At 40.6% G+C, this 27,367-nt stretch overlaps 1 protein-coding gene across 1 annotated transcript in view; it reads right to left on the reverse strand.

Moving 5' to 3' along the window:
* Nucleotides 1–27,367, reverse strand: part of ERICH3 (glutamate rich 3) — an 85,556-nt gene that overhangs the window by 34,144 nt on the left and 24,045 nt on the right. The window contains exons 8-11 of the mRNA XM_055339752.1: nucleotides 19,430–19,610; nucleotides 11,928–12,114; nucleotides 7,814–8,112; nucleotides 2,707–2,943 (exon numbers count right to left, since the gene is read on the reverse strand). Coding sequence (XP_055195727.1) covers nucleotides 2,707–2,943; nucleotides 7,814–8,112; nucleotides 11,928–12,114; nucleotides 19,430–19,610 — 904 coding nt within the window. The remainder of the gene's footprint in view (nucleotides 1–2,706; nucleotides 2,944–7,813; nucleotides 8,113–11,927; nucleotides 12,115–19,429; nucleotides 19,611–27,367) is intronic.

Consider the following 27,367-nt stretch of genomic DNA (forward strand, 5'->3'; position numbering starts at 1 on the left):
AAAGCATAAATTGTAAATGTAACTAGATATCATGACTAACAAAAGCACCTTTGTATCCTTGGTGTTAAAAAAATCAAGTAATTGCATAATATTTACAAAATATCTTTTAGGAAATCACCTTTGTGAGGAATAACAAACACAACATACAGTCTTAGCTTTCATAGCGTAACAATTGCGTGTTATTAACTTGTGTGATTAATTTGAGGGGTAAAGTTTAACATATAAAACTCTAAGAGAATAATGAATTACTTAATGATAAGAGTTTCTTTAAATAAAGAGCTCAGTGAAAGCTGCCAAGGTAGGAGAGTCTTGGAAGAGGAGGGGCCTCAGCTGGAACGGAGCTAAAGGCCCCAGAGAGGACAGGGAGGTCCATCCGGGGAAGAGAAGGGTCAATATCAGTAAAGGAGAAAATGTCCATTTTAATCTCCGCTGCTCAAAAACAAAACAAAAAGCAGAGGCCAGACAAGAAGACGAGGAGGCTGAAGATAAGTGCCTCTAAAATGTATAGTCTTAAGGAAGCAGAATCCTTTTAGTGGGGGAATTTGTTTTACTTTTAGGTAAATAGGTATCTTCTCATTTGGAAAAATGTTCTAGAGTTTCTCCAAAATCCAGGCTCTGACGCTGGGTGATGTTTATGTCTTGGCTCCTCTGCTTTCTGGCTGCGTGCGTTACTTAATCCCACCATATCCAAGTTTATTCATTTGTAAAATGGAGATAAAAAGAAAAAGCACTTGCTTTTTAAGATTGTGTGAGAGAAATCAGGTAATTCATGTAAATATTTAGCACAGTGCTTAGTACAGAGTCTTCATAAGCAATACCCTTTGGATGCCTTTCCAAACATAGGATTCCAATTATTTATATGCAAGCAGTTTTCAGTGTTAAAGCTTACCTATCTCTGTTGGCTAGTCAATAATTACAGGTCTAAGTGATTAAAGCTTTCCCTCCAAGGAAGATCCAAGTACTGCCTACATCCCTTTCTGTTTGAACATAAAAAATTATTCTGTTTTAGAAAAAAATCCATCTGATCCCCAAAAAACACAATGATTATGCAGCACAAAACTAATCCCAGATGACCAAATAGTAAAAGAACGTACTACTGAATCTTCATGAAATCAACACTTGTTCATTCCCCACCATTTCTTTCATTAAAGAAATGAAAAATTGAGTTCCCTGTGTTTTGAGCCAGTTCTATTTACATGCAAACACATTTTCTATTCTTTTCCAGGTTCAAGTCACTCATATAATTTCTTTATAATTTGATTCATGTGCTGTCACTTTTCCATAGAATTCTTTAACTTTCTCTATGTCATATAGGAATATCAACTTCAATTCAATATTCACATTCAAATTGAGAAAAAAAAGCTTATATATTAGGCATGCCTGGAAATATAAAATGTAAGTGTTAAGAGAAATTACAGAAAGGACCTAGTTTAAGACTTTATTAAAAATATTTCAATGCCTAGTTATCAATCTTGAGTAGATCTCCCAACTATAATAAAAGTGACAGCAAATCTTATTTTCAAGTTTACTAATAGCAAGCATCACTCTAAATTTTCTCATTGTGCTTCACTCTTTGCTCTGCCTGTCAGGAAACTCAGGATTAAAGTTTTAGTTCAAGCTTAGTGATGGTCCCTAGTCAAATTATTTCCTCTTTTACTCTAATTTCTATATTTTATTGCCTTGTATATGTGTGCATCCAATTTTAAAATAGTTTCGCTTTAAATTCTTTCTTAAAGATTGGAACTAAAATATTTCCTCTTGTGATTATTTGGTTACTGAATTTACTCTTATTTTATATTATCCCAATATACCTCCTTGAATTCTAAATTTTGAAATTTTATAGAGAAAAAATTGTTGACAGGTGGAAAGACTGGAAGAAATGGATAGCAATTCAAAAAGCCATCATAATATAGCCTCCTTCTCTAGCCCAAATCAAACTACAAGGACATACATATACTTAAATATGACAGGATTATTGTTATAACTAGTAAATGCCCTCAACATACCAGGCACAATCTCTGTTTAATGAAGAATCGCATAGCCTTGGCCAAACCCTTTTGTGGGAAGAAATTGGTTCCTTTGACTGAACATTATTTCAGGGAACTAAGGTCTTTAACAAAGTCTTAAAATATCTGAGATATGCCTCAGATGATAAGGGTTTCTTTCTCTACCTGAAAACTTTTCTGTATTTTCCCCATGAACATTCAGAGTCCTCTTAGGCTCGAAGACTGTGAGGGGACCTCCTTTGCCAAGAGAGATAATCCACCCATGAAACTAAGACGCCAACATTCTGTATTCAAAGTGATCTTAGGGCAAGAATCTTCAACTTTCCTTTTAGCAGAATGGAGCTAGTTTTTGTTTTTCCAAAATGGTGCATGTGTGTGTGTGTGTGTGTAAGAGGGGATGATTTGGGATTTAACAAAAAGGAAGTAACTTTCTAAATAAACAGAAGACATGTCACTATAAGCTTTACCTGATCCTTGTTGAAAAAAAATCCCAGCAAACTAAGGAAAGAGGGGACTAAGGACTGACTCTCTAAATTGGGTATCTACGGAAGACTGACTGATCAGCATCCTCTGGTTAGAGAACGAGTCTCTAAACATTCCCTTTAAAGAGGATCATCTCATTAAATATAAAGAAAAGAAAAGTAGTGAGCACACTGGCTGGCTGAACAGCCCACGTCACATGATACGAGAAACAACCTGCCTTGTTTATCTTCCTCCAGGTCATTGTCAGAGCATCCGTCACCTTCATCTTTCACATTGTCATCGGCATCTGCTGCCTTCTGCAATGAGGTGTCACTCTCCTTTTCCGGGTCTAAATGATCTTTTTCATCGTCTGAGGGTGACTTTGAGATCCCATTCATTTGATCATCAGCCTGTCCTTCTTCATTAGCTTTCTCATCTAGTTTCTCCTCATCTACTTCAAAATCTTCTTCATATTCTGAAAGAAAAAAAAATCATGACTATGAAAAGGAAAATAGAATCCCTGATATTTAACCCATTTTACTTGAATGAGAACTTTGACTCCAATACCCTCTCTTCTCTGGGCCTTTCTTCGCTTCTTTTTCACACAATTAGTGAACATGGAAAACTAACAGCAAATGATCAAAGATTGCAATCAGTTACATACACAAGAGAAAAAAAAAGAAATAAAGCTCCAAATGGCAAGCCCTAAACCTAATGAAAGTTCACTTACGAATGGGCATCATCATCTACAATAACCAAAATGGACAAGAGAAGAACTTGATAGAAAACAATAAATTAGAAATAAATTAAAAATGAAGAGAACAGGATTATAATAATGAAAGTTAATTTGGAGACCCAGTGAGGTCATATTTCATATGAAGAATGTTCAAAATATTTGGATATCAAGTTAATGAATAGTGAAGTGGAAAAAATTCAATTAATCAAGTCCAAAGGCCCTGAGAAGTAACACTGTGAATAGCACATTCTTTGAGAACCAAATGGACATCAAGAAAAGGCATTATGAGGAATTCTATACCTAGACCAGAAGCCAAATCATATGCATTATTCATCCCTACAGTCAATGAAATAATTATGTTCCAAGATAAAATATTCTTATAAAATAGAACATTCCTGTCACAGCCACTAATTTGCTGCATTCCCTACAGAGGTGCAACAAATCTGTAGCAGAAAAAGGAAATTGTCACATCAGATAAACTCCAGCTGTCCCTTGTGGTTATAATTTTTCACCTTTCATATTTAATTGTTCCCCTTTTTCCTCCACCAAAACCTAAAAATCTTAAAATGACAACATGCCAAGGATAGAGAGCAAAAGGATTTCATGCAGAACCAATTAAGCAAATAAACAATTATCTTTAAAATAAAAATTACAGGGAAAATAAGGCTTTTCCAATTTTGTGTGTTTTAGTTATTAGATATTCTGGCTTCCTTTCCAGTGGTGGGGGCCTCTCAGGTAATTACTTGAGAGCTATCCATCCAGCTGCAATGAAAGAAACTTAATTTAGAAATGCATGCCCTGTGCATATGAAGAAAGCTCTGTTAATGCAGAGATTGTATGAGGGAGATGTAAGGGGGAAAGTGAAATCAGAAACTGTAACGAAGAAAGGCAAACAAAGAATTCATCACAAGAAGGTTTTCGTTAAAGAGATTTAATATGGGGAACATGAAATGCGAATTACTATCTGCAAAACAAAATCACAGATAAGAAAGAAGATGAAAAAGTTTGGCTTGTGTTGTATGAAACAAAAAGGAAATACTAATAAAAGCATATATTTCGATCCAAATAGTTCATGTCAAAAATAGGATAGTTCCTCACTTGGCCCAGTCAGCTGTCAATCAATGCCCTTTTTGAGAATCTTTAATGTGGAAGGGGGTAAAATTGCAAGATAAGAGACTCTTCAATAACACAAGCCTTGCCATCAAGGAATCTCCAATTTTTTTGTGGAGGAAATAAGATGCAAGTACACAAGAGATACTGCGCTTATCATAGTTTTAATACATGATCCTCAGTAATGCTAGTTTCATCACTACTGGGCTTGATTGCTATAGATTTTTATACAGGACTCATGATGAATTATGTGAAATAGTGTCAAGTGAGTGGAATGGAATAAAAAGAAAGGCAGAAAGTCATTTGGAGATTGTGGAAGACTTCCTAAAAGGAAGAGTTTAGGTTAGCCACAGAACACACGTGCACAACCCCCCCCCCGCCCCCCACACACACACCCATAAACACATGCATCTATCACTTTACAGATATTTGCTACTGGTCACAGGATAAGCAGGTGCCAAACAGAACATGAGGGAATTGCTATAATTCCATCAATAGTGTCACATAGTGGTGACATATGAGGGTTTTAGAGGCAGCCCATCACGTTTCCAAGTCCAAGGGAAAACATTAGTTAGCTCTGTGACCTTAGACAATTTGCTCGATGTCTTTATAGTTCAGTTTCTTCATCCGTGACATGGTAGTTCCTGCCTCACAAAGCAGCGGTGAGTAATAATAATCCACACAATAATCCCTGGAACACGCTTAGTACCGTGTCGTGGATGGTATGTGTCTAAGAATTATTAGGGATTAGTAGTAACACGGAGGTGGAAGGAGTTGGCCATCGACCAGGAGAAATACACTCTAATGGAGGTACCTGATTAAAAGTGGAGAAGTACAAGTGTCCGCAATGAGGACACGATTACAGTTATGTTCTCGAAGCAGAGCATAAAATTGAAGGAACATGTAGTGAGCCATAAGAACAGTTAGTTCCCACATCCCATTGTGCAGGAGCTTCTGTGTTTTCTCTCCACGTATGAGATTCAAGGCTGCCCTGGCTGTGCTCTACCCACCACTGTCATCACATCTAAGTATCATCCCTCCGTTAACCACGGGCGCTCAATTAGCATGAGAGCTCAGAGCCACCTCCTTTGTGTTCCCTACTCGTGTTCTCAAAATGAATGAATTGGCAGCCTGCTTTCTGGATTCCTTTTCATAATTTCTTCTGTTTCTCCCATCTCATCTTCCTCCTTCCAGAGAATTTAATTAGCTTGTTGTTTACCATCCCCATTAACGAGGAAGTGAGTCGACACGGGGTCAACATCAATCCAGCTGCAACCCTCTCCCACTGACTTCCACTCAAGTTTCCTGCTGCCCTTATCATCAATGGATGCTCTGCAGAGAGCCGAAGCCTTGCTGCTGCTGTGTCTTCTTCTTCTTCTTCTTCTTCTTCTTCTTCTTCTTCTTCTTCTTCTTCTTCTCTCTCTCTCTCTCTCTCTCTCTCTCTCTCTCTTTTTTTCTTTTTTATGGACAAATCCATTTAACTAGCCAACACAGAAGAAAGCTTTTAGGAAAAGCTATACTATATGCATAAAGTACACTACTCATAGCACTGGCTTTGTTGGTGTAAGAAAAAAAAATGAAAAATACAAAAGCTTCTCCTAAACGTGGCTTTAGTAAAGCTACACATCTTGAAGTTAACACACATTAGAACACATCCAATTTGTTGATCTCTGTGCTATTTGCTATTGCCATAGATAGTTTTAAATTCTTGGTCTAAGGTGATAAAGACCGGAAGGGATCACAAAGAGAGAGAAACAGGGTCAAAGTGTCACAAGTGAAATCTTTTTTTAAGAGGATCCCATTCTCTCAGTGATAAAGTCCAGTGCTATAAGAGCTCTGTAATTTTTCTCTTGGATTTTGGAAACCCTTGGGCAGCAGCAAGATGAGATGAGGAGGGACCTGGGGTATGCCCCTTTCTTGGGGCCAGTTTCTTCACAGGTCACCCCAACCCACAGCTATTCCTTCTCTAATCTCTACACTGTCTCCTTGCTGTAAGAGGGACACGAAGGCAGCCCCGCCTTTCTGACTTTGGACATACCCCCCACAACCAGGCAACATCAAGAGTATCTTGTACAGAGTGAGAGGTTGTAGAGTGTAGGAAAGTCTGGGTTTTAGAATTAGACAAGCCTGGGTACTGGAGTGGGGCTGAGTATGCTGGCCCCAAATACACCACTGTGGTATGAGGATTATTTCAAGCTGAAGGCAACTGAGTAGTAGAAGATACAAGACGAGCTCTCTGCCCTCCCCTATTTGCCTGAAAGCAGGCCATGAACTTGTAAAGGTGTCTCCCCTGCCCTCTCTACCAGGGTGGACAGAAGTTAACTGCAAGGGATAACTCTACACACTCACCAGCCCAGAAAAACACCATCGGAACCGGCATAATGAGCCTCTCTGAAACGAGCCCTCCTCCAGCGGGAGTTTCACCAGAGACCTGCCTTCCCCGAATGTGCTGCCCTGGAAGCTCAGAGCTTTTCCTTTGTCTTGCCACTTCCCTACAAGTGTGTTGTTCTTTGGTTAAGAGACCACATAAGCCCAAGTTCTAACCACCCCCTTGAGTTACTCAGTGCTCCTGCTGTGAATGCGTGATGCACGTGCTAATGCGGTTGTTTTTCCCCTGTTTTAATCTCTTTTGACAGTTTCATTACAAGACCAGCCAAGGAACCTAAATGAGCCAGGGAAAACGTTTCCCTCTCCCACGCTGGGAATCTTACTTCTGCCCCTTCCTATCTGGATGTCTGAGCCCCAGTTTCCTATCCCATATTATACACAGAGTATAACATCTACCACAGTGAATGTTATGGGTGAAATGAAATAGCGTGTGCGGGGCACCTGGTTGGCTCAGTCTGTTGAGCGTCTGACTCTTGGTTTTGGCTCAGGTCACGATCTCAGGGTGGTGGGATCGAACCCCGCGTGGGGCTTCCATTATTGTTATTATCACTATATATGTGTGTATGTGTGTGGAGACTGACAGGAAGGGAGGAAGGAAGGAAGGGAGGGAGGGAGGGAACAGGAAAGGAGAAAAGAATAACAAGGAAGGCAGACAGGCTCCAGGACCCCACACTACGTCCACTGTTTTCAGCTGTGGAATACTCATTGCTATATAAGCACATTGTGCCTACCTGATGTCAAAGCATCAATTTCACCAAAGTGAATACATTCAAATACTTAAAAAAAAAATTCTATTTAATCAAGCTGGTCTCCTCTGCAGAAGTGACTAGAGCTTCTGGCTCCCACAGACGTAAACTCCTCTTTCCCTCCTGCCCCTCCAAGCACCTGCACGTCTCCCGAGTTAGGCCTGCCCTCCTCTGAGACAGGGGACACAGGCCTCCTCGCGAAATAGTGGAAGAGGGCGGTCAGGGACTCCTCCCATGTGACAGAGCTGCCTGAAGCCCCGAACCGGGTGACGTCCAGTAGATGTTGCCCACGTTGATAAGGGCATTTCAAAGACCGAAGCAAAACCACACCAGCAACAACCAAAGGACTGCGTGCTATCCATTACCGTATTTAAATATATTTTCCTGGGCATCTTCCCAAACATCTTGTCCTGGTTTTCCATCAAGTTCCATTTCTTCCACAGCTGTTCTCACGTCTCTGATCGTTGGTTTTTCTTCTTGAGCTGAAAAAATGACTGAAGCCGTTTTGTTCCCTTCCACCTCATGCCTTCTCGGTATCATGTACCCTCTCTCCTTCCTCAGTTTCCCCTCACCCTTCTTCAGTTCTTCTCTTTTCTCAATACTCATTTCTTTCCTAGGTTTCGGTGAAGTTGTATTTTTGTCAAGACCCATGGCAATAATGCACCTATGAAAAATATAAACATAAGGTGCTTGTTAACCTTTATATATGACACAGTAGAACCTTAAAGCTTTTTAAATCACTTCTTATTCCAGTAAGGAACGTTATAAGAAATATTTTTATTATAATACACAGAGTTAATTAGAAAAAACTCTTTTCTCATTCGTACCAAAATCTTATAAATGAACACAAACAATTATTAACAATTTTACCCACGATAATAAACAAGAAAAGAACAACTAAGAACGGTTGTCTCAAACTAAAACTTGCGCCTTCAAAGCATGTTTTCGGCCTTATTACAGATTCCAATAAACATATCACTCAAGCCCTTAAATGAGAATTATGTGATAAAAGAACATTCAGGTATATAAACAGGGAAGCTGAGATCAAAATAATCAGAAGACGAGAGATGCCACTGAGTCTGTGATAATTTGTTATTCCAACAACACAACAACAGAAGACTTATATACAAGGTTGACTCTAAATAAACATGATTGATTTTTTAAGAAACATATACAGTCAAATGTTGCTGTGCCCTTTAAATAAACACCTCGGGAGCCTGCATGGGTATTTTAATAGAACTGTCATCATTGTTTTTAGAATGGCCTTTTGAAGCCTGTACAACAATCTTCTGGTGACTTTTCCTGGCAATAAGCTTTTGTTCTTTGGAGATGGCAATAATTTGTAGAGGTCATAAAGTCATTCAAAGTCAAATCTGGTGAAACAAGCAGCTGATCCGAATGTATCAAGACGTGAAAAAAAATTTTGAAAATCAGTTGGAACAAAAATAACATGAATAAATTCTTCTATAGCTTTTTTCCTATCTCTGAATATTGAAATAAGAGTTCCAATTATGATAATACAGACATTAGTAAAAATATGATTATGATAATAGTAAGATTATTGAGCGTTCCCTCTGTGCCAAGCTCTTTGCTGGCTACTCTATATACATTATCTTACAGGATTCATTACCCTACCCAGGACGAGAAATTAAGAGCTATCATCACAACTTGACAAATGAAGAAACTGAGGCTGACAGGCCTCCATGACTCGCCCAAGTTCACCAGGCAGGTCAGGGAGGGAGCTGGATCCTGGCTCAGGACTGCTAGACTCCATCACCTCACAATGAGGTACAAAGATACTGTTAGATTACAGGTGTAGCCCTCCTAGACGGACACCCCCACAGACAGACTTGACAGGGAAAGTGCTCACACTCTTCACCAGAAACTAACACAATATGGAGCAGTTTGCACCAACGCTTAGAGACAACACTCGACCTGAGAAAGGTGCCTGGCAATTGTCAGCGTCCACCAGCCTCCTCTTCTAGAGCTACCTGTGTCCCTTCCCTACAGGTCACAGGACTTAGTGGGAAATTGAATCAATAGAGCACACAGGTGAAGACGGATCCAAATGCAGTCAAGACATGTCAGTCCAGGAAGAAGAGAAATAATATGTAAAGTTTGAAAATCGCCTCAGCGTGAATCAGATTCAATGGCAATTTTTCAAACTATAGATTTCACTGAATTTCAGCCATCCTCAGTCTAGAAATAGCATAGGAATCAATTCTCCCAGCTTATGAGAACTTAGTTATATCACTTATCTTTTCAGTATGTCCCCATAAAATAAGGCTAAAAGGATTTGCACTCAACGTAACTATCAGGCTGTAAAAAATGAGATAATAAGAATACACTTACCTCCCCCATATTAAGAATGATAAATGTTTCTTGCCTGTAATGATGATGTACTTAGCACACTGCTTTCCTTGGAATAAAGGTGTCATGAATCTTCACAGAATGTGATTACTGGTATTGCCTTCTATTCAAGCTGCTCTTAGCTTATCAATGGCAACACCAAATGCAACGATCTGGGGCTTCTGATATGCTGTTACTTTGAGTTTATGTTGTGACTGTGGAGAGGCTTTGATGCCTCCCTACTGCATGCACAGACTTTTTATGGCCCATCTGCTTAAGGGAATTGGACGAACAAAGTGAGCAACATCTGTGCTCTCCTCGTCACTGACTACCTATTTGACTTCTGAGTATAATTCGAGGTGTTGATTCTGATTGCTAAGGCTTAACGCAGTCTGCGTTCTACTTGGTGAGGCAACTCTTTCTCCTTCCAACTGAAAAATAACTACCTTGTCTCTTCAGTTTCCACGACTGAGGGATGGGTACAACCGGGACCCTCCACACTTAGAAGTGACCACTGTTGAGTCTTTCTTGTCTTCCGAAGACCTTAAACAGGTAGTTCCTAATAATTTTTAAGACTAGAACTCCCGCTTGCTATTTTAAATAATTCCCTCCTCATAACAAAAGTTCCAGAGCCAGTATTTTGTGAATGAATTGATTTCTTTTTTAACAGATCAGGGCATTAATGGGCACCCCTTTAAATAATTAAATGTATTATTGTGGATGCGACCCCCTCTAAAGCGGTTATATAATATTATGAGTGAATTATATTATATTTTATAAATATTTATTTTATATTTATATTATATAAATAAAATCTTTGAAAAAGAGTAACAGGCCTAACGGGCTTTATTCTTTAATATGACAACTGTTTTGTTATTGTTATTTGAAAAGATCAAATAAAGAAGCCAGAGGGAATCGAGTGAAATCAGATAAAGAAAACTGTACATAGATTAATAAGTGTTAAATAGGAAAGGAGATGTCATCAATCAGATTTTACTACTGATTACTAAATCTCCACAGAAAGTGTTTACAACCAAACATTTACAGTGTGGATTTATAGAGCAACTCAAAGAATGCAATGTGTTTGTGCATGGATGATTGTATATAGGCTCATTAGCTTTCTTGGGAGTCAAACAGAAATGTCTAAAATTACTTGCCCACAAATATGGAGAAAGCATATTTGAGTTAGAACAGGACAGCAGCCTCCGGTGGGTCCTAAGTACACCTGGGCACTCCTCCTATATTCTAGACCATTCATTCACTGTCCATTCACTTGCTGGATGACTCTTTCACACCTTTTCTCTCCCCTAAAACCTCCAATCCCTTCTTCCGTAAGCCTTAACTTCAGCTGATAAATTCTTTTTTGACTGAAAATACAGAAAGCATCAGCGGAGAACTTCCAGTTGATACCAACACATCCATCTGACACTTATTAATTGGTTTACTTGTTATTTGCCTTTCCCCCATTAGAATGGGCTCCACAAAGGCAGGAACTTTGGTTGGTTGACTCCTCTATTTTCTAGCTTAGGCATTTATCAATTCTCCGTGAGTACTTTCAGAAAAAAAAAATTAAAGAAAGCCTGCAAGCAAGTGTCCTAATTTCAAACAGAATGGCCAATATGAAAGCTGATAAATGACAGTCAAAATTGACCCTTTATCATGCATTTCATTATGCCTGAGATTAAAACTAGGGGCATGAGAATGATAACTGGGCCACATCGTAGTGCAAACATGACCTGTAATGCACAACCATATAAGGCAGATGCTTGGCACATGCTTTGGGACTCCCCAAACCAGTTCCTAAAAAGAATGAGACTAAAACACCCCCTCTCCTTTACTTCAGAAACAGAACTGAAAGGAGTATGAGGAAAGGGGGAGAGAAGGAAGCAGAATCTGGCATAGCACTAGCTTTTATCCCCATTATATCCTATATCTGGAAATCGAATTTATATCTAATAATATCAAACACAACACACTGGGTTATAAGAAGCAACCTTTACCGTAGACATTTCAGGCTCATCTACACTGATAGCTCTGTTAACAAACTGTGCTGAGACATGCATCAGTAGAAGCAGAAAAAGAAAAACATAGCAAAAGTTGCCCTCTACCAAAGGACATTTGTTTCCATACTTGTAGCAAGGAGATGATCTCTCCACGCACACAAACCCAAAGTAGCCTCGTTTGCCTCCAAGTCTGGAACCTTTTCGGTGCTTATATTCACAGCAGGAGCTTAACCTGTTCACTTGCATCCCATTCAGGAAAAAGGTGAGACTGAAGGGGAAACCGTGGTGCCTTTTGGAAATAAACTGAAAGGTCTCTGGAATTAGAAAAGTAAATATATCAGTGAAAGCGAATCTCTTGGGACTAATGGGTTCAAAATCATATTTTTTTTCTATTAGATTAAGTAAAATACTATGCTCTAGATCAGCTTTTTAACTTGAGGACAATTTTAATCATAAAACACACACTAATACTTTTGTTTATAATAAACATTCCAAAGCATTTTAAAATTCTGATTTGAAATAAAATAATAATATTATACGAGCTCTTACTGTGGCCAGCCATTATGCCCTACAATCTTGGGTGTGTTATTTCTTAACAACCACACGAAGTGAGACTATTATCATCACTAGTTTCTATATGCAGAAATTAAAGTGTAGGGGAACTCAGTAATTTACCCAAGATCGTACAATAAGTAGGAGAGTTTGTGTTGTAGTCCAAATCTCTCTCTAGGGTCTATCTTGCTATTCATGTACAGATAAATTATATGACAAAAGCCTACTGTGAGCTCAGGAATGCTTTAAAATAAATTTGTATTTTTTGCTATGACTTCAAACAGCCTAACACATATATGGGTGAGGAAGAACTATCCCATCTCAAATCCATTCTCAAATCTGCCTGGATTTGGTTCCCCTTTTGGTTCCCCCAGCCACTTAAAAGTCCCACCAATAAATTAAGAACCACTGTTTATAATTAATAAGTTATAATCATTGCAGGTCTTTATAATGCTCTTTGAAAAGGTCTTACCCTAGAGATCCCAAATTCTAGATCTAAGGAAACCCTATTCTACAGAGCAACTCAGAAACCTGCTTTTCGTGACACTTGTAATGTTACTTCCTACAAAAGGCATCTCCCTGAACTCTTCGTTTTCACTGATGATGGAGTGGATAATTTCATCTCTCTGCTATGTACACCTTTCTTGTGGTTGCTGTTATTACCACAGTTTAAAAATATGGCTATACCAGTGCCTCTCAAACTTCAGTGGGTGTCAGAATACCCTGAAAGGCCAACACAGATTGCTGGGCTTCACTCCGGAGTTTCTAATTCAGTAGGGCCCAAGAATTTGCATTTCTATTAAGTTGTCAGGTGATGCTTGAGCTTCTGGTCCAGGGAGCACATTTTGAGAACCCTGTTATAGATGCCTGCTGCCCTGCATATTTGTGAAATTCGTGAGAACTGGAACTGTTTTACTTATCTTTGTTTCCCCAGATCCCAGGACAATGGCATAGGAAGCCCCCAATAAATAATTGAGAAATTATTATTTTAACCTGTTTCATAGTCACCTAGAATCTGCCCTTAAAAACTATGTAACTCAGTTGCAACTATGCTAAAGAATAGAATTACATAATTCCATCATTTATACCTTAGTATTTGTGACATAAAATTAAGCATACAAGGGAAGAGGAAATTGAAAAGTTAGCATCTGGGGAAACTAAGATACAACAGATTTAAAAATCTGCTTGCCTTAATGATATATGGACTCCTAAGTATTGATTTAGGAGTTTGCTTTCTTTTCAGAAACTTGAACGGGACATTTATGTCATAGGATCTATTCTGCTGCAACATCACGCCCTATAACTACCCAAGGTCCTGGCCCGGGAAGAGGGGACAGACAGGGAAACGCTGAAAACCTGCACAGGAGGTGAGCTTCTAGATGTGACTGCGCTTCCATCGTGTACCCATATGGCTAGAGAGCACAGCCACCATTATTCCACTTCTTTCTCTTTCTTTTAGGCCTCCTGAACAAGAATTAACACCCTCTGCTTTTAACCCCTTGTTATTTATTTTTTAATTTTATGTTTTAAAATTTAGTGACACTTTCCAACCCTGATTTAATGGTGTGTGTATGGAATAATGGAAAGAATACAGACCAGAAGTTAGAAGACTTGGGTCCCTGTCCTAGTTCTTCACTTATAAGTTGAGTGTCCTTGGTAGGTCATTGAACTACTGCATTTCAGAATTCTCATCTATAAAATGAGGATGGCCGTGGGAGTGGGTGAAGGAATTAGGTTGAGGGAGCGATCTGGTCTAGCCACTTCACAGAGTGGCTAGCCTTAAAGATTACATAATGTACAATGTTAGAAGGCATTCTATGCTATTTGCAAAACATAGTTGTTCATTGTTGACTGCCAGTGGCTCACACTGTTTTAGGCACTAAAGAGGAACTAAAACACTGAAAAAAAAAAAAAAACAAATACGGCCTACTGCTTCAAGAAGTTGTCATTTAGCAGGAGAGATAAAAATAATATGCCAGATTTCTGGAGTGAGGTCACCAGATCCTCTCCCCTTAAAATTCCGTCTCTAAAAATGGACCAAAGACTTAAAACAAACTGAGCAGCAGTTACTCATCAAAAATTACTGAACTTTTTATACAAACAGAGGGAATCTGAGGCAATCTTGCCTGGGGCTCTTCCCACGCCCTCCCCCCAGCCACCATCTCATCACCAGAATTCTAACAAGGTAGGGCAGGCCATAAATGACCAGCAGCTTCCCAGTCAGTGGGGGCTGACTTCATTTGGAGCAGGAAAACAAAAACAACAAAAATCTTGGCCAGTGGCATTACCAGTAATAAGTAGCAATCCTAGAGGCAGGCTAACATGGAAGGTCAGAGATTCTGCTTGCTGAGACTGTAGTTCTAATTAGGGCAAGCAGTAGGCTAGTGGACTAGTCAGAAATTTAACAGGGAGACACAGGCCAAAATGCAATTATAGACACATTCGATAAGCGCTCAACACACCCTTGGCTAATGGGAAAGGGCACAGATTGGAGTAGGCCCAACATATCCACACATCCCTGGCCGACCAGGAGCTTGCACCCACGAACAAAGAAAACACAAGAAAGTCTGGTGGAAAATAAAAGTTCAAGCCAACTTGAAAACTGCCTGAACTTTGAAACTCCTGAACCCATTTCAGTGGGTTGAATGTTGCCCTCTAAGAATCCAGGACCACTGGGCAGCCCCGGGTGGCTAAGCAGTTTAGCACCGCCTTCAGCCCAGGGCATGATCCTGGAGACCCAGGATCGAGTCCCACGTCGGGGTCCCTGCATGGAGCTTACTTCTCCCTCTGCCTGTGTCTCTTCCTCTCTCTCTCTCTGTCTCTATGTCTCTCATGAATAAATAAATAAAATCTTAAAAAAAAAAAAAAGAATCCATGACCACCCAGAATTTCAGAAGGTGACCTTATTTGGAAATAGGGTCTCTGCAGATATAAGTAGTGAAGGATGGAGATGAAGTCATCCTGGATTTGTTCTGTCAAACGAATTTAATGACTGACATCCTTATAAGAGGAGGACAGGACACACACAGAGACACAAGAGAAGAATGACCTGTGAGGATAGAGGACACAGAGATGGGACTGAGGGGTATAAGCCAGGGAATGACAAGGATTGCTGGGAATCACCAGAAGTTGATAGTGGCAAAGGAAGATGCTTCCGTTGAGCTATTAGATGGAGGATGGCCTTGCTAATACCTGATTTTAGACGTCTGGCCTCCACAGGTGTGGGAGCATTAAATTTCTGTTGTCTTAAGCCACCAGTTCTGGGGATTTGTTACATTCGCTCCAGGAAGCTAATATACCCACAAGCAGATCCACAGACACAAGGTAGAGGCTGTATTTTATTGAAAGCCTTTTGACTTTGCACTGGTTCAAAGTCTTTGAATACAACCTGTGACAAATCACCAGATAATCAATAAACTATGAAAACACAGAGACAACCCTAGGAGGCCAGTCTTCCAAATAAAAATAGATAAAATCTGAGCAGAGACATTATGCTGGCTGTCTGTCGGGGAGAGGGGGCATGGATTTCACAGATTTCAGAGACGTTACCAAACAAACATAACAAAAATAGTGAGAACATTAACCTTCAAGAGGGGAAAGTCAGAATCTAGAATCCACAGTTGCTGTAATACATGATCGAAAATGTCCACTTCCGAACGATAACAAAAAAAGTCAAAAGACGTGTATGTAAGAAGCAGAAAAGCTTCTTACATACTCAGGGGGAAAACAAAAGCCATCAAATCCACTCCTAGGAATCTGCTCAAGAGAAATGGCCAGCTGTCTCCACAAAAACTTGTATCTGTATATTCATATCAGCATGATGTATAGCAGTCCCAAATTAAAAATAGCACAAATGTGCATGTAGTAGGATATAGTCAGTGGCATAAGAAGAGAGCAACTATTGACAAATGCTATGAATAGATGACTCTCAGAAACATCAGGCTAAGTGAAAGAAGCAAGACACAAATGCTGCCTATTGTATGATTTCATTTATATGAAATGTCCAGAAAAGGCCTATCTGTAGAGACTGGAAGCAGATCAGTGGCTGCCTGAGGCTACAAAGAGGGAGGATTCTTTGCCAATGGGCACAAGGGAACGTTCTGAAGTGACAGAGATATTCTGAAACCGGTTTGTGATAATGCTGCACAACCCCACAAAATGCTTAAAAATCAGTGCATTGTACACTCACAATGGATGAACTTTATGGAATATGAGTTACACCTCAATGAGCTATTTCTAGAAACTAAAAACTCAATATATATAACAAGTGAAAGAAAAATAAAAAAAAAACAGTCACTCTAAGTCACAGTGTAATGAAATGCTTCAGTTTTCAGGGGAGACCAAGAGCCACCGCTAGGGAGAGAGGGATAAAACAGTAGACGTTGTCCTCGTCAGAGAAAGCTGCATAGCCTCAATCTCAATCTTAAAAGATGGATAAAATTTGAATTTAAAATCCTTTGTCCTACTGCAGACAAAGGAAGAGCGCTCCAAAAGACAAGATAATAGCACAGGGGTGGGAAACAGTGAGGCAGCTGGTTTGTGAGGGAGTAATGAGGAATGCACAAATTGGTACAAAGGATCAGGTTATGAAAATACCAGGAAATGGGGGAGAAAAGAAAGGGATTATTAGGAGGGTCAGGGGGAAAAAAAAGTTACTTTGCTCTCTGTATCCCTATGAACCCAGGAGGCCAAGGTTTGCCTTGTTGGGAAAGATGAACATGGTAAATAAAAACACCTTGAAGAACTGTACTCTTCACATGGAGCAGAAATACTCGGTGACTTCACAGGTGCGCATAATAAATAATCAATATGTGGCTTGAAGTCTAAAATCAAACTGTAAGACATCGATGAATCAGTATGGGAATAAAAGATGCACTTGCTACGTTCCTAAATAATTAATTTTATTGTTATTTCCCATCCAAAAGCAAGACAAATTAACGAACGCCACATTTTTAATTAGTTTACTGCTCCAGGCAGAAGGCTAAACGTCTTGTCTTTTTGTTTGGTTTTGTTTTGTTTTGTTTCGTTTTAGCAGAACTCTTCTAAAAACCTATTCACATTTCACTGAATCACGCACAACTCTGGTTTGTAAAATGGGCCGATTCTTCTCAGTCCCGCTAAATTGCCAAGATCGCTGAACCGCAAGTCAACTCTGAGTCACCCAACTTTTTAATTGTGAACAATTACTTTCCTGGCAATCGAAAGGCAAGCTGAGACAAAATTATTGCGTGGATAGGATGCAATTCTTAAAGCCCCCATTCCATCATGTTGGTCAAGCCCGTCCAGTGACATAACAAAAGTCAGTCCCAGGATCAATCCGTATGCAAGGCAACGCGTGGTAGCCAAGTAACACTCTCCCTTACTCTTGGGTTTTGCATTGTTAGCACAGGGTATGTGTGTCTCCCCGAAAACCTTTCAGCCGGCTAAGCCTTGTTCTTGGTTCCTTTGTATGCACCACGTTTGCCAGCAGGCACATGGAACAACTGCACTGTCTTGAATGAAGTGTGACCCAAGACCCAGGAAAAACGCTTCATGACATTCATTCCGATTGCCGACTATAGTAAGTTCACCAGTTCTTCTAAATCAATCGTTGAAAGTTACACTTTCAAAAATTAAATGTATCTACGCTACTATCATTAGGGGTCTCAGACCTCTCCTGGTTTGAGAAATGTAGCAAACCATTTGCCGCTAAGAAACGCTACCTGAGCCAAGGTCCTGCACCTGCTCAGAGGTCCAGGATCTGCTCTCGCCCCGGACCCGAGCTGCACATGCGACCTTAGGAAGCCACCCTACCTCCGGACTTTGCCTCATTTTCCTCGTCTATGTAAAGGAAGGAATGAACTCTCAAATGCTACGACAATAAATTACATTTTGGCCAGGTACGTAGAATGGGGAAAACCAGTTTCTGGCACTATTGAGCATTATTTTTTATGAATAAGTTTTATAAGTCTTTATAAAGTAAAAGTTAAAATGAACATTCAAGTGTTTACTCTTAAGTTGGAAAGGTTTAAATGTTTAATCCCTAAACCTGTCTAGTTTCTTTTAAAATTAAGTCACTGGGGATCCCTGGGTGGCGCAGCGGTTTGGCACCTGCCTTTGGCCCAGGGCGCGATCCTGGAGACCCGGGATCGAATCCCACATCAGGCTCCCGGTGCATGGAGCCTGCTTCTTCCTCTGCCTGTGTCTCTGCCTCTCTATCTCTCTCTGTGACTATCATAAATAAACAAAAATAAACAATAAAAAAATAACAATAAAATTAAGTCACTGTTTATGAGTGATGAGGGAACCTGAAAAGCCAAAACTAGCAATTCGATTCTTGCCCCCAACTCCTAAGACTCCCTAAACTTCTATCAAGCTTGCCCAAATGTAAGTATTTCTTTTACTTAGTGAAAATGCAATTACTTTCTAAACGGAGTTTCTTAAACAAGGAAATAACAGATATAATCCCATAACAACTTGTCCTTTCAATTGCTATTCCACACAACGAAATATTGATGAAAACCACTTCGGTACAATATGTGAAACCCTATATTGGATATAAAAATTATCTCACGCTAAGAAAACTGGATTTATGATCAAATGAAAGCAGAAATGCACTAAAATCCATCTAGCCAAATTCTACGCCAAGTTTATTTAGGTGTGATTCACCCTGAAGTTTATTGGATTTGTGATTTTATCTCAACATTTTTCTAAAGAACAAATTGCCAATCTGGTATTTTTCCCTTAGAATAATGTATGATATAATTCACTATGGCAGGCCAAATAGTTAACTTGTAATTTGGGGGACAGTTTATTCCTGCAACATTTTAATGATCATATATCTCTATCCCCAAATTAATCTGTTACCGGGTTAAATCACTCCAAATTCTTTCTTCCACAATCTGCAAGAGTAATTGCTGCTTCGGTTTCAATCATGGAGCAGTAAATCTAGATTTACTTTGAGGCAGCTGGTTTATAAGTCCCTGGATATGCATAATTTCATAGAGTTGATTGAAGTCATTTTGATATGATATCAACGACAGCTTATCTATAGCATCAACTGCAAGCAACTTAAAAAAAATCACATTTTATGTGTACCTTTTTCAAGTAGTTTGCCTTTGTAGACACAAAGGTTTTCCCCTCCACAGTGCTGTTGATAAACTTTTATTTCATCCCGGAAGTCGGGGTGATCATGAGACAGGTGCACATTTTTCCCCAGATAGATCATTGTAATAGCTGCATTACTATGCGGTGGTGTTTTATGAATCTTTCTTGATTCCTACAATAAACAAAAAGAAGCCAGCTTATTAATTAATCACCTTCTAATTGGAGGGTAATGATACTGTCATAGGAGGAGTGGAAAAGGCTCCTTTTAGGCACCTAGCAACAAAACCTTGATAAAACGTCAGTCTTTGCAGTGTACAGAAAGTCAAGCTCGTTACCAAATAAATCTCTAATAATGATGTTGCATTTTGCCTTTGTGTTTTTAATGTCACTGCCAGGGGTCTGGACAAAGGTTTTCACTTTTTATTTTACTCGGGTGTGTGTTTTACATACAACAAAACTATCAGTGGCACTAAGAAAACTGCTCTCGGTTCTTTTAGCTGGTTCTCAAATAAAAATTCAAATCGAATGAATTAAATGCTGGTGACATAATTTTGTTCTGATTTGATTTTGTGATTTAGCAATTGTTTTGGTAATTGAGGGCTTTATCCTCACGCTTGAGCACTGACGGTGTATCCTTCCCTAATCTTACTCTGCGTGGAAGGGGAATGGCCCGCGTTGGATTCCTTCTAGGGTCACTCTGAGGATTAGAGTTGGAGGTTAGATGCCTAAGATCTTCCGTTTTACAGGCAGCAGTCATTCAATGAAAAACCAACAATAATTATTATTTTCCTATCAAACGGTAAACCCAACAACAACAACAACACCCTGTACTCTGGTGTTCACAAACTTATTTGTACAATAAACAATACACGGATACGCCAGAGATGGACAGAAGTGTCCTAGGCCTCGCCTCCTTGTTTATAGTCTGAAGTCGTTTCCCAATAGTGAACGAGCAAAGTGTTTGTCTAACCTCTGAGAGGAAATTGAGGAGATAAGCAGGAAAAGGAAGGAGAGGAGGCAGAGAAATAGCGGGGGGGGGGGGGGCTGGCTGAGAGACTTCAGAGGGCCTAATAAGAATACTGTCAGCGCGAGAATTATACAGGGGCCAGGCAAGACTTTTAATCTACTTCACTTTTCTAAAAATCAATTTTCAGCTAAATGAAAAATGTGAAGAGACCAACTTTCGGTGAATTCAAAGCAATTATTTGAGTTGGATTTCATTGAATTACGGATGCCTTGGAAACATGCATTTTTTTTTTAAACTGCAACAAAAATTTCTGAAGGAACTACTAAAATATTCCCGTCTCCAAACCCATCCCCTTCCACTTCAGAGAACTTTTTTTTTCTCCTCATTGAATTCCATTTCTCTGTAGCAAAAACCAGAGGCAGTAAATCTGATTAAATGAAATCCCGCAAATGACAGTCTGAAAAGTGTAAACGGGGAAGGAAGTCCAAGATTTAAAATTTAAGTAAATTGTCCCGCCTCGGGCCAAGAGAGCTCCCAAACAGAGAGGCAATCAACAAAAAATATTTCAGGGACCTCAGTAGCCGTGAAGGTAAATGAGCAAACTGGGTAATTCTTTGCAGATTAGAGACCTCTCCCTGAGTCACAGGCCGGGCTCCAAGTTGCAAGGTCACATCTCGCTTGCAGGTGCCGGGTGGCCGGGGCGCTGTGACAGGCATCCGTGCAGCCCAGCCACAGCCACCAGCCTGCAGCAATCCGGCTCCACGCTCCCTCTAGAACATTTAATGATATGATGGATTAAAAAGTGCATCTCCCTTTGGCTGAGCAGTACTTTGCATGGAAAGTGGCCTGGATTCCGAGGTAGCCCCGGGAGCTTGTGGGAGGTAAGCCCTGCGTAAACCAAGGGAATCGTGCGATCGGGGTGGAGGAACGGCCTGCCTCATCCGTACAAGATGAGAAAGTAGAAGTGGAAATGCTTAAAAGTAAAAGAAAGGAAATGACAGCTCTTCATCTTTTCATTTACTCACCTTCTTTTTTTTTCTCTGCTAAAGTGTGTTCCTGACAGCAACATCTCTTTTTCTCCTGGGTCTAGTTACTTCATTCTCCTTAAAAATATTCCCCAATTATTGCCACCAGGTAACCTTTTCTGGATTCTAACAGGAGGCCCGAGTGACAGCTCGTGATTAAATACGTGCGCTAGGAGCTGAACAATTGTTTCTTTCAGTTGACTGAACCGCCTCTCTACTCACCAGCCTCCAAGGTTAGAAGGACCCAGACTGATGAAACTTCAGCAAGCCTTCTCGGCCCTCTCTGCCGGCCAACAGCGAGTACCAAACCCTTCCATGGAAACCCAGTTCCATTGCAGGACCCGGAGCAGGGCCGCATGCCCCTGCAAGACTAAGGCTTAGCTTTCTCACTTTCTGCACCACTGACCACTTTCCTTCTCATTTCTTTTCTGATACCTCAGGCAAGTTCCATCTGAGCCGACAACTAAATGGCAAGCTCGTTGAGGGGTTGACCAGTCAGCTCTCACATAGTGCAAACAAGTAGCATTCACTTAATACACTAGATTTTTGTTGGGATCTTTTATCTGCGCTCAGGCCTGAGTCAGGACGCAGATTTAGGAGACCCTGAAGGTGCCAAAGGGCCTGCTCTCGCTGATTAGTGTTGGGCGGCAAGTCCCCTTCGGCCACTTAGGCCAAGCCCTGATGAACTCCAGGCATCGTGGAGTCTTACCTAGGCCCCTGCAATAAGCCTCTACTTAAGTCGGGTGGCCACAGAATTTATCATCCAAACTGGGAGACATGGTGAAAGAGGTATTATTAATAATTATACTAGAAAAAAAAACACAAATTTCAACTCTTCCAGGCAAGCTGGGATGTATAGTCACCCTACTAGCTGGTCTCCCCACTTCCAGACTGGTGTCTCTCAAAATGTCTTGTGTCCTGCATATCAGTGAACTATTATTATCACTAAATAGATCATGTGACGCTTCTGCTCAGAGTCCTCCAACAATTCCCAGTATCCATGGGACAAGTTCAGACATTCCTCACATACCAAAAAAAAAAAAAAAGTCTCCTATTTTCAACTCCTCCTGTCTCTCAACTGTTTGCAATTTCTATTGACACATTTAAAGGTCCAGCAGCTGCCCTAGTTGTAGAGGCCCGAACACTACCCACGTGTGTCTAATCTCCAGGCCCCGAGGACTCTGTGAGTCACGTGGCCTTGACACTATGCCCTTGTGTTCCATTCTCAGTAGATAAGGACAGTATCTTACTGATCTTTGTGCCCCCGGTGTCTGGCCAGTGCTGACACCTAGCAAGGGCCTAATAAACATCGATCTGACGGGACGCAGACGTGGAACACTTAGGGATTCCACATCCTGTCCTTTGCTGAGACAAAAGCTACAGTAAGCCGACCCTGCCCTCAACCAGAAGCTTTCTGCATTTATAGGAACTTGACAGGTACCACAACATGGAAACCCACTCACAGTGTCTTGTGAAACACCTCTGACAAAGACTGATTAAAAGCAGGCAGTCCCCGAGTTGACTCTGATTCGGGCCTTTGGAGGAAAAGGTTCCAAAGTGAGCCAGAGGAAGAGTGCTCCCGGGTTCGCATCCTAAGGCTTCAGGAAGCAGCTGGTTGTAATAGAAACTTCTCACTACACTCGTTTGGTTCCTCTCTCTCTCTCTTATTTTTCATGCTAGTTTTTCCTTGTTCTCTCCTCCTCCCTCCTTTGCTTTTCCTATGCTTCCTGCTTTCACTCTCCTCTTGCCTATTCCTCTCACCACTGTGTAACTTGTGTCTCATGCGTATTCCTCACATGCCCCCAATGCCTCCACCCTCCTGGAGGTATCGGAGCTCCAGGCTGTGAGGATGCTGAATCGAGCCTTCCCTTCCTCATCTCCCTCAGTAGAATAAATGCAGCAAGTCTGCTGAGAGGCACTATCCAGCCTGTATCTAAAAAAATCCAGCTGCATCCTGCTCCTGGTAAGAAGGCCTGAAAAGCTTATGAGGTCTGCCCTTAAACCCCCAACGGCTGCAGACCCCCAGAAGCATCTTTGGTTTCTTCTCCCTTCTATTGTTTAATTCTGCAATGCCAGCTGCTAAGATATCTTGACTGTGGAATTGACTTCTAAACCGTTTTTAAAGTCCTTTCTAGTAATGTAATTGCCAAACTGCAATGTTAATTTTAAAGGAAAGTTCCCGAAATAAATCAAGCCTATATAAGATATGTTGAATTATCCTATATTAAAATCATGCTGATGCTTTCCGTTTTCATTCTCCAATCTGAGTCTACTGGTGAGGAAAACCAAGAGTAAGAAAAATACCAAGATAATGCATTGACTAAAATGGAACTTAAAAAAATATATATGGTTTTAAAATTAAGTCAAACAAAAGAAATGTGCAATCTCTCTAGCAAAGCTAATTTGTTGGCTTTATTTGTTGTGGAAGAAAAGGGATCTATGTCTGAAAGGTATAATTTATTTCCATTATGTTTACATAAGCTGAATAGTATAATTTAAAGTTTAGGGGTTTTTTTGTATGTCTAATAAAATAATACCTGTTTAGGAACACTGTACTAATAAATGCTTGATTAAGTATAAGTAAAATCAAATGCCTTCCCTCCACAAGCTTCATAATCTGAGAGTAGAAGGAACAAATAATAAAAATACAGGAGTATTGATACTAAGCAGAATATAGTAAGGGACCTAAGAGAAGTAACAAAATCCTTGTGAAGAGAGGAAGGGATGGGATCCTGTTACGATGTAGAGAAATCAGTACAGAAATCCCCTCTTATGGGGACTGGGAAATGTGGGTCCGATAACATCCTTCTTCTATTTCAGGCATTCACCGGCAATTCCTAGAAAAAGAACATCTCTGCATCGAGGAAACACCTGACCGATGGCAATTAATATCTTAGTCAAAGGTTGGAGAGAAAAAGGCTTGTAGATAAATTTCATGAACTTTGAGGATTATGAACGCTCTAAGCGTCAGTCTGCCAAGCGGGTGTACCGAGTCTGTCCCTAATGAGTTATGTGACCTTGGCCAGCTTATTGAATCTTATTTGACTCAGTTTCCTCATCTTTCATACGGAGAAATTATTTTATCTCTTTCTTGAGTTTACTTTGTGTATTAAATGAGAAAATGCACATAAAACACTGAGCAAAACTCCCAGCACATACTGAAGTTCCGTTACATAGAAGGTAGGATCATCGTTGTCGACGTCGAATATAAGCATTTTACCACAGTAAAAGCTAACAAAGGTCATGAAATAAGAGAAAAACCCATATGGATGACTTAAAAGCGAGTGAATATCCTGCCGAAAGTAATAACAGAAAAAAGCACGGATCAGAGGTGGGGCGGTGGTGGACCAAAGAGTCAGGGAGTCGTTCGGTTTGGCTTGGATGGGACTGGAAAGCTGGAGAGGAGTCAAAATCTGAAAGCCCTTGAATGCCGGTGTCAAAGCACGTCTCTTTATTCTGATGCTTTGACATCTGGGGCCTTACTGACCCTGGGGAGACTACGGCTCCCAAGACTAACCGATTCCTAGAGATGGTACATGACTTGCCTGGGAGAGTGCTTCTCGTGGACAAACTAACCAGCTGGGAGCTCACATCCACCCTCCCCCTACCTCAGCTATCTGGCTCTTAAACTCTGGGCCAATATTCCCCCAAAACCTGCCAAGGTTATTCATACTGTTGAATCCTGAGCCTGCTTACCCTGTGTTTCCTGTTCCTTCTCTCAGACACCACAACAAATACTCTTGCCCATGTTTCTCTCCTACTCCCCAAGTCTCCTGGCCAATCCTGGTGCTGCCTTGTGGTCCCGGGTGACACGTGTGATGGGTAATTTTACCTATTGACCTAGCTGGGCCACCAGGCCCAAATATGTGGTCAAACATTATTCTGGGTAGAACCCTGACTAATAAACATGGCATGGCCCCTCCTTTGGGGAACTGTAAGTGACTCGGTGTTAGTCATCTCTTGATGTATGGGTCTCAACATATCTGAATAATAATAATGAAACCTATACTTCAAAACAAACCAGTCAAGGGCATCTGGGAGACTCAGTTGGTTAAGTGGCTGCCTTCAGCTCAGGTCATGATCCCAGGGTCCTGGGATGGAGTCCCATGTCGGGCTCCCTGCTCAGTAGGGAGTCTGCTTCTCCCTCTGCCCCTCCTCCTCTCATGCTCACTCACTCTCTCTCTCTCTCTCTCCCCCCCTTCCTGTAAAATAACTAAATAAAATCTTTAAAAATAAAAGAAATTAAAAAAAAATAAAATAATTAGGCAGAAAAATAGAGCTACTTTCATTAGGAAAGAAGCTGGTGAAGGTCGTAAGCAGGGGAGGAGCTTGTTGGGAGCCATTCTTTCAAGTTTCATTTAATTTTATTATGTACAATCTGTCAACACTGAGATGGACTTTGTTTGCTCTTGTTTCCCCTTCCTGCCTTTGACCCTTGCTCCCTGATTCTGTCTGCTAACTTCCCACTCATCTCTCAAAGCCCATTTCAAAATGCCCCCTTCTCTCCGAAGGCCTCTTCAATCTCCTCAAAGCTAGCATCTCCTTCCTCTGCATTCTCCTCGTGCTTTATTTATACCTCTCTGATTGTACTCACCACAATGTGTCATGGCTAATTGTAGATATTTCTGTCTCCCCTGCTAAACTGCAATCCTTCTGCAAATAAGGATTTGGCTTTACTCGTCTTGGTAACCTCAGCACCTAGCACAGTGCTGGTCATAATCAATCAAAACTAAATTGAGCTATTTGTTGATTTAGAGGCAGAACATAAGCACGTAGATGAGTGCAACAGCCCTGTGAAGAGTTAGGCAGCCAGCCCCCGACCCAGGAAGCTAGCACTGAGAATGGAAAAGGATTATCAGACACATGAGCCACTGTCCAGGTGCTTGAGCTGTGCAGTCTGAGACAGCAGCCACTTCACCCACTTGGCTGTGAGGCATTTGAAAGGCTCATCTGAACGAGATGTTCCATAAACACAAAATGCTTACTGAATTTCAAAGATGTAGTATGAAAAAAAATTGTACAATTCTCGTTAAAACTCATACTGATTACATGTTGAGATAATAGGTTGAATATACTTGATTAAACAAAGTATGTTAATAAAATTACTTTCACATGTTTCTTTTAGCCTTTTGGAGACAAGTTATTAGAAAATTAAAATTGCCTATGTGACTTGCATTATATTTCTATTGGGCATCTCTGATCTGGAGGACTTAGCAATTAACTCATAATGCGGACAGAATAAGGAAGTCTGGATTTTGAGCCCAAATTATTGCGGAAAAGGTGGTGCTTCGTGAGATGGAAGGTAACTGAATGGAGAAGCTGGCTTAACCATGTCAAATTCGTAGGGCAATAGAACCTCCCAACCAGGCACCAGTGACTGCAGAGAGCTCACAGGAGGTCTAGGAGGTGAGGAGGGGGCCTTGATCGATATAGAGAAAGCCCAGACTGGTTCATGCCTGGAAAAGCTCTCTGCCCTTGATTTCACAAAACATATATTTAAAAAAAATACTTTGCTTTTTAAAATTAAAAACCATAATGATTGAGTAGGTTCTTATTTGAAAGGCTCTATTTTCACATTTATAAACGCTATTTATGGGACCATTCACATTTTAATAGGCTGCTGTGTAGAGTAGGTGGCCAGCAATACTGTGGGAGGACAGAAAAATCTGGAGATGTGTGAGGGACATCTCCGAGCACAATCTAACTAGTCTCATGGATTCCATAAAAGCTCTGCCATCCTGGAACAAAAGGAAACCAAGCAACAGGGCACAGTAGCAACTTGCTGGGCTGTAAGATCTACTACACCTGGTCATTTGGCACCATGGATCACCCTCTCGAGACACAGAACACAGAAGCCAGGTACTCTGTTCTACACATTCATAGAGGAACAGGCGGTGGGTCACCAGCAAGCCTTATCTCTTTGCCTTTTCCCTCTTC

This window comes from Nyctereutes procyonoides, unplaced genomic scaffold (genome assembly GCF_905146905.1).
Source record: "Nyctereutes procyonoides isolate TBG_1078 unplaced genomic scaffold, NYPRO_anot_genome, whole genome shotgun sequence".
In the NCBI taxonomy this organism is placed as follows: Eukaryota; Metazoa; Chordata; class Mammalia; order Carnivora; family Canidae; genus Nyctereutes; species Nyctereutes procyonoides.